Raw genomic sequence first — 7923 nt, 5'->3', positions numbered from 1 at the left:
TTATTTAAAATAAAGAGTCTTGGTGGAAATTTGAGGGTACGTATACAATTTCCCAAGTAAAATTATCATTTTTAGAGGTTCGTCTGCAGTGACTCCAGAACATGCGGCATAGTCTTTACAACGGGGGTTAGTCGGAGTGCGAAATCTGGCATGTAACCCTCGTTAGGGAAGTTTCTTTTCTAAAAAAAAAAAAAAAAAAAAAAAAGAACTTTTACTTAAAGTCAAATGCTATATTTGATGAATTAAATGAAAAAAATAGTTCATTAGTCAATTAGTCATTTGTGTTCCTAATATACAATAAATAATAAGTTATATTACTTTTAATTTAATTTATGAATTTTTATATGTAGAAAAATTAGCTAAAATATATAAACCAATTCTATTAGAATCACAATCATGATTATAGAATTGTATGATCTTATAATTCTAAAATTCTTAAACAATCTTGATGTTAACGATATCGATTTAGGGTAAGTTCAATGTAAATTTATAAAATCATAAGACCGTCGGTAGGATCATAAGATGGTATATAAAATCCTTAATTATATTAATGTATTATAAAATCATCAATGATATTTATCTTTTGTGCTTTTCTTGATGCATTAATGTAAGAAAATACTTTAAATTGATATATATATATATATATATATATATATATATATATATATATATATATATATATATATATATATATATATATATATATATATATATATATATATATATATATATAGTCCAACTCGTATTTAATTTTAACATTTCCACCAATACTCTTTATTTTAAATAAAATTTTAAACTAATTGACTAATGAACTATTTTTTCATTAAATGGAAGCAACTATTTTCAGTCAAACAAATCAGTCAAATTGATTAGTAAGCACGTTTTCTAAATAATTATGGTTAATGACTTAGGAGGGTAATAAGGTTTTCAGTTTATCCGTATTAGGTTACTAAGGTTTTTTTGTGCGTATTAGACCAATATGGTTGTTATTACCGTTTAGAACTAGTCCTTTTTACCCATTAAAACCGGTAAAAGGACTATTTCTAAACGGTAATAACAATCATATTGATCTAATACGCATAAAAAAAAACTTTAATGATCTAATACGGACAAGCTGGAAACTTTATTACCGTCCTAAGTCATTAGATGCCTAGATTTATATATCATTTGTCATCTTCAAATCTTTTTAAGAATTTGGTTTACATTAGACCTTTCATACAGATTACAACTTCTAGATCTATTTTTATGATCACGATTCTGTCAACGTAAAAAACAATCATGAAAGAAAAGATCACAAACATTTTTACCAAAAACCATTTTTTACTTTAAAAGTTAATAAAAATATTCTTTTCTAAAGAAAACTCCACTTCATTCAACGAAATAAATCAACAAACATTTTTACCAAAAACCATTTTTACTTTCAACATTCAACCCAAAACACCCTCGGAAGCCAAACATTCACATGGGAAATGGCTTTAAAAATTACATGTAAACCAAATAAAATAATTAGAAAAAACATAGTTACAAAACTTATAATGTACTTTTTTAATTAAAAGAGCATCACTTCTAATATAAGTAAAGAAATAAACAGAAAACAGAGGTGTACGTAGTAGGATTACAGTAGTAGTAGTTACAGCAGTCTCTGAATCATCTGTAAGTATCCTACAAGGCAGTCACGTGCGGCAGTGACAGCCTTCACCTTCACCTCTCCACCTTCTTCCCCACCACTTTCTCCATTTTCATCACCTTCACTTTCCACTTTCTTCTTCCTCCTCTTCTTGATTTGGGGGTGTTTTTTTTCTTGCTATAGATTAATCAAAACAAGTAAATACATGTAGTATTTGTAGTATTAAATGTAGATAGACATTATTGTACTGAGTCTCATCTCTGCACCAATTATCCCCACTCTGTCACCAACAGAAACCACAGTAATAATTTTCCTTTATACGTTCATACCTACTACACCTTCTCTCTCTCTCTCACACACACTTCACCCAGTTAACCCACTCTTTCTCTCTCTACTATTACTCTTCCATTCCAATGGGTTCTTCGCCGGAGCGAGGTGGATTAGGATCTCCGACGCCGCCGCTCCCCAGACCCAAGTCGCCGCCGGAGTTGTACGGGAAACGGAGAGAGCTGGCGAAGGTTGTGATGTTGGAAAGAGAAATAGGTTTCCTTCAGGTTTTGCTTTCGCTTTCCTATTTTTTTTTTTTTTTTTTTATCTGGCTTTCTTGAATTATGTGTATTACTGCTTTCTTTCTGCACACTTACTTTCACTTTCATTGCTAAAATTGGGTGCTTTCTAAAGTGGATTTAAACTTAAAAAATTATAAAACTTGAAACAGTAAGTTGCATATATGTGTCATTCTATTAAACAGTGTCTTAAGTAAAACTAAATTAAACCCTTTCGAAAAGCTTTAGTCTTTGTGCTTCATTCTTCTTGGATATGCTTGATCTATATTGTGTTTGTAGGGTTTGAAATCCCACTCTAAGTGGCTTTGTGATGTGTGTAGTTGAAAAAGAAAAGATAAACATTATGGTCCCCACTATATAATGTCACAAGGGACAAGGTAAATCGGAGAACATCAAATTGAACATCCGTTGTTTTGATACAATCTTGATCAAAATGTGATATGTCCCATAGTTTATTTGGTCTAAAAAAGTAACAATTTTTGTTTATACATAATTTTTAGATCGTTTCTTCCAAAATAGAAGTGATTATTGTTCATACATAATTTATACAGACGTCATTTATCCATTCAGTACTTTGTATATGCAACACACGATATCTGTAAGAGTTTATGTAAGAGCTTTTTGGTTGAGTTTATTTATGACACATCAACACCATCTCAATATTACAAAAAGCTCAAATCATGTCCACAATGGGGCTTTTTTTTTCATGAGGTTATTTATGGGACCCATTATCTTGTTCTAATCATTTTATTCAATTTTATGACAATTATCTTCATTATTGCTTATGGGACCCTTAATATTTTGAAAAAGCTCACTTAGAGAGCTTGTAATAAAAGCCAAGCTTTTTCAAAAGTTTGTTTATTGGACCCCAAATGTTTTTGAACAAACTCGTATTGTGGATACTCACCTATGGGAAAAATACCCATTCATCGAGTCTAACTTCCTCTGTTTGGGCCTCTTTCCCTCAAATTTTAAGATTTTTCTACTTTTTACATAAATTGCGTGAAATCAAAGAATTTTATTCATTCATGGTAAATCTCGGTTACCGCATTTCACTAATTTAGGTGAATTTTTGAACTTTTGATCAGATCCCTCGAATATAGGACATGTTACATGTCTAGAAAAACCTTATTTTCTTCTATAAAAGTGTGTTTATTTATCATTTGCTACAATGTATCTAAATTAATTTGGTTTTAAAGTGACCATGTCTACTTAATCATGAAGCTTTCTCTTTTTCTCTTGTGTAATTTGGTAGGAAGAGTTGAAATCGACTGAAACACTACAGCCTGCTTCTTATTGCATTAAAGAGTAAGCAATCAGATCAACCATATAACTTGTTTTATCAATCTTTTTCAACTTTCAACATCCAACCAACTCTGATTAACAGGGTTGCTGATTATGTTGTTGCAAATCCAGAGCCATTGATCACAACGTAAGACCCATCAATGATCAAACCTAATCTTCTTTCTTTCTTTCCTTTATGAGCAATCAACCACCATCTTCATATGTTTGTTCTTTTGACCAAAACCAGGGGGAAGAAGACTCGTAAGTCTTGTGGCTTCTGGAAGTGGCTATGGTATGATACAAATATATATTTCATCTATCTTTTTTTTTTTATTTCCTTGTATGTATCATAGCCACATTTAGCATATATTAGACTCGATACATTTTGTTTAATCTCATTGAGCTTTTGAGATTAGACTAGATATTGTCTCAAAAGACATGAAAATGTCTAATCTCAGTTGCTAAATCTCCTCGAGGCTTTGCGAATGAGATTAAACTAGACATCTAATCTTAGAAGTTAATCTCATCAAGGCTTTGAGATTACACTAGATTTGTCTCAAAAGACATGATGATATGCTATGATAGTGTCTACATATCATAGGCTTTGAGATTAGATTAAATATCATGTCTTAATTTAGTCTAATCTCATTAGTGTAATCTCATTAAGTCTCTGAGATTAGACTATAGTTTCTAACCTCAAAGGCGAGGCGAATCTAATCGAGACTTTGAGATTAGACTAGATCTGTCTCAAGATCTCATCTACTTTTTTGGAAAGAAAATATAGGATTAAACATATCTTCTTTTACTAAACTAACAATAAATATATGTATTTGTGTTGTTTGTAGTGGAAGTTCCTGTTTCAACATGTCATGGCTATGTTGTTGCTGCTGTTGCAATGACTGTCAACTTCAAATGCCACGCTGTTGCTGTTCATGTTCTTTACCCGACTGTTGTTCCTGTTCATTACCAAAGTGCAATTGTTCTTTCAACCTGTGTTCCTGCTTCCCGCCATGTTTAAAATCATGTTTCTGTTGCTGCCCCAAGTGCAATTCAAGTTGCTGCCCGAAACTACAACCATCCTGCCCGGATTTCAGTTCTTGCTGCTGCAAATGTTCTTCTTTCTTCTCGTGTTGCTGTTTCCCTACCAAATGCAAATGCAAATGCTCGTGTCCTAAACTCCCAAAATGTAGTTCCCCTTGTGCTTGTGTTAGTGCTTCTTGTTGCAGCATAAAATGCTGTTACTCTTGTTATCATTGTTGTTAATGAAATAAAAAAACATTACAGAATATGACATTTAATATTTCTTTTTTTATCGATTCATTTTTTAAGGCATAAATCAAACAAACAACTACTTCTTCTATTACATTAGCTTTTGAGAAATTTTAGAAACAGTCAAACAAAGAAGCCCATATTGATATTATTATACAACTCGGGCCCAACCAAAAGCAACCGGGCTTCTAACTTGATTCTCGGCGTTCTTCCAAGTTATCGACCCAAAAAGGTCGTCGGAGTTGCTTTTCCGGGAGACAAATGTAACCGTGTACCTCATCTTATCTCCTTCTTTCTTGAAAACAAGCCTTTTTGGTTTCACGGTGACCTGAACTCCCTCCGGCGCTTCTGCAACTACATCATAAGCAGATCCGGCAAGGCCAACGTTTGTTAGCTGCCGGGTGTATCTCACGACTCTTGATTTCCCAAAAAGAACAGAGAAAGATGGGTAGTTTAATCGTCCTGGGTCGCCTAATTTTCTGGCGCAGGTGACATTAGCGCGATTGACGACAGCTTGAACTTGTTTAATGTCGTAACCTAATGAACAGACGAAGGCGATGTATTCTTCCGTTGAGATGTCGTACACAAGTCCGGGAGAAATTGCTTTGTGTGGTTCGACGTGACCTGCTCCATGGGCGAATGGGGTGGAGAATTGGCCTCCGGCGGCGTCACGCAGCGGTGATTTGGTGTTGTCGACGGTGTAGGCGGTGGTCATGAGCGCTGATTTGATCGCACTAGGGCTCCACCCTGGATGTGCCGCTTTTATGAGTGCTGCTAAGCCACTGATATGTGGGCACGACATGGATGTACCTAAAAGAATTCAAAGGGATTTTTACTTTTTTTTTTTTGGTAATTGTTTAATGTTTATCACTTCATCTCGATCTGTTTCCATTAATGTAAGCACTTCAAACCCACTCAAAGTGAAATTAATTGAAGAAGAATCTTCGTCATGTGCATAACGCGTTTATTTTTTTAATTGTTTGCATCAAATTTTATGATTATGGATACTGATGATAATCATGGCATTAGTAAATTATAGTGGTACGATGGATTTTGTAATCAATGGAGTCGGAATAAATCTTCGGACTGATTTTTTTTAAAATTATAACCGTTGGAAATTGGATTATACCTGACATGATGTTGAACTGGGTTTTCCGGGTATCCATTTCCAACCCGGTGGGCCCGATTCCCTCTGACCACCCAGCCAGGATGTTGACTCCGGGACCAATTACGTCCGGCTTCAATATCTGCGGAGTCACCATGTTCGGACCTCTGGAACTGAATGCTGCCACCACCGGCGACGGTTTAACGCCCAACACCGTTCCTCCGAAGCTAAGCAACGCTTTGGGATTCTTCTCTGTTTTCAAGTATTCACGGATTTCGTCTCCGATTTTTCTACCCACGGCAACCGCCGGTAGCATATGGCTGTCGGCAACCAACTCCTCCCCGCTCTCCGCCGTGTTTCCTAGTATCATTCCGATACCACCGGCTTCTTTCACCACCTGACCTTTCTCAACACGTGGATTGACACCCCTGTCGCAAAAAACTACTTTACCACGTACGGCATCCGGTTGAAGTGAACCGGGCATACATAAATTACTCGAACTTCCGGTTCCTTTGTCGTTGAAGTAAACCAATTCAATCGGTTTATCACCCATACCTTTCCCACTGTACAGAGAAACGCCGGTGACACGTTTTCCGTTCCCTAATACGGCGTAAGCCGGGAAATCTCGGTCGAGAGTTCCGGCACCGACGGTCATTATCCATGGAGCGACGTTGGCAAGTGATGCCTTAGCGGGTCCGCTGTTTCCGGCGGAACACGACACGAACACACCCATTTCCATGGCTTTGAATGCTCCGATAGCAATTGTATCGCGATAATAAGGCGCGGAACCTCCGCCGAGGGACATGGACAACACATCAACACCATCGGAAATTGCCCGATCCATACCAGCGAGGATATCTGAACCAAAACAACCGGTTTTCCAACAAACTTTGTACGTCGCGACTCGCGCGTGGACAGACATGCCACGCGCCGTCCCACTAGCAAACCCGAACAAACTGGCGTTTCCCACTTGTGCCCCCGCCGCTGTCGTTGAAGTGTGTGTCCCGTGTCCGTCTTGGTCTCGCGGCGACTCCTTCTCCTTCGAGATAGCACCGGCTGCCAACCGGAAACCTTTGGAAAACTTCCGAGCACCAATCAGTTTCTTATTGCAGACGGTTGGTTTGAAATCTTCTCCTTCTTCACACTCACCCTTCCATCGAGCAGGCACAGCGGGCATAGCAGCATCGTCAAAGCTCTTCGACTCCGGCCAAACTCCTGTATCAAGTACGCCGATGATGACATCGTGGCTCGCTGCATTGAGTTGCTGCGGCGTATGGCCAGACCACAGCCCCAATTCATTTTCGATCCCTAAGAACTCAGGAGTGCGAGTGGTGTGGAGTTGGTAAACTGTATCCTCGTAAACCCCGAGTACAGACTCCGATTGTCGGAGGGCCTCCACTTGGTCTAGATCTAAGGAGGCGGAGAAACCGTGGTAGGCGTTAGTGTAGGAATATAGAATGGCATCGGGGTTAGTGGAAGCGAGAGATTGCAGACTATCTTCGTACCAGTCGTGGTGAGTGAGATAGGATGTGGGTTTTTGATGATTGTTCATTTGAACTATGTAAGTTTGTTTGGCGGTTGTAATGGTGAAGCATGATGGGTGGAGAATTGCTACTAAGAAGCATAGCCACAGCAGAGACGCCATGGCAATTTCACAGATAATTTAAAAATGATGTGAAGAAGATGGAAGGAATTTTATCTCTGCACAGCTGCCCACTGTCAGAGAGGGACGAATGGAAGGGATGAAGGAGTGGTGTCTGCTTATAAGCGAGTATTGTTGCAAATTGGGGCGTGCCGTGCCCTTTATTACTCGATTGCCATCGCCTCATAAATTTGTTTTATAGTATTACATTATAAGTTTTTGAATTTAAAGTTTGTTTACGTGATATGTTTCAATTTTCATTTGCCAATTTAAATATTAGGACAAATTCGGTAGTTATTTTTTTTATTAAGTAATCTTATTTATCTTGTTATTATTCTTATGAATTGTTAAAAAATTATTAGGACGAGTTGTGTATATGAATATATTTGTGGGGGTGTGTTTTATAAATGACATGCAGGTTAACGGGTTT

At 37.2% G+C, this 7923-nt stretch overlaps 2 protein-coding genes across 2 annotated transcripts; one reads left to right on the top strand and one right to left on the bottom strand.

The window, feature by feature from the left end:
* Nucleotides 1-1599: 1599 nt before the first annotated feature.
* On the top strand, nt 1600-4763 carry LOC145044969 (uncharacterized). Its single transcript, XM_078993334.1, has 5 exons — nt 1600-2181; nt 3449-3501; nt 3581-3625; nt 3725-3769; nt 4323-4763. The coding sequence occupies exons 1-5, from the start codon at nt 2041-2043 to the stop codon at nt 4738-4740; spliced, it is 702 nt and encodes a 233-aa protein (XP_078849460.1). The 5' UTR covers nt 1600-2040; the 3' UTR covers nt 4741-4763.
* A 2-nt stretch (nt 4764-4765) lies between these two features.
* LOC145044967 (subtilisin-like protease SBT1.8) lies at nt 4766-7609 on the bottom strand. The gene is made up of 2 exons (XM_078993333.1): nt 5876-7609; nt 4766-5556 (listed from the first exon to the last, which is right to left on the bottom strand). Exons 1-2 carry the CDS (start codon nt 7494-7496, stop codon nt 4898-4900), a joined length of 2280 nt encoding a protein of 759 aa, XP_078849459.1. The 5' UTR covers nt 7497-7609; the 3' UTR covers nt 4766-4897.
* Nucleotides 7610-7923: the final 314 nt, after the last annotated feature.

This window comes from Lactuca saligna, chromosome 5 (assembly GCF_052625555.1).
Source record: "Lactuca saligna cultivar CGN05327 chromosome 5, ASM5262555v1, whole genome shotgun sequence".
NCBI classification, from domain to species: domain Eukaryota; kingdom Viridiplantae; phylum Streptophyta; class Magnoliopsida; order Asterales; family Asteraceae; genus Lactuca; species Lactuca saligna.
Note: the sequence above shows the minus strand (reverse complement) of the source record. Positions and strands in the feature narration are given on the sequence as shown.

What these genes read in the sequence shown, in the direction of transcription:
- LOC145044969 (XM_078993334.1), top strand. Translation starts at nt 2,041, where the DNA reads ATGGGTTCTTCGCCGGAGCGAGGTGGATTAGGATCTCCGACGCCGCCG. An exon ending in GAGAAATAGGTTTCCTTCAG is followed by an intron (nt 2,182 to 3,448) that starts GTTTTGCTTTCG and finishes GTAATTTGGTAG; the next exon opens with GAAGAGTTGAAATCGACTGA. An exon ending in CCAGAGCCATTGATCACAAC is followed by an intron (nt 3,626 to 3,724) that starts GTAAGACCCATC and finishes GACCAAAACCAG; the next exon opens with GGGGAAGAAGACTCGTAAGT.
- LOC145044967 (XM_078993333.1), bottom strand. Translation starts at nt 7,496, where the DNA reads ATGGCGTCTCTGCTGTGGCTATGCTTCTTAGTAGCAATTCTCCACCCA. An exon ending in CCAGTTCAACATCATGTCAG is followed by an intron (nt 5,557 to 5,875) that starts GTATAATCCAAT and finishes GAATTCTTTTAG; the next exon opens with GTACATCCATGTCGTGCCCA.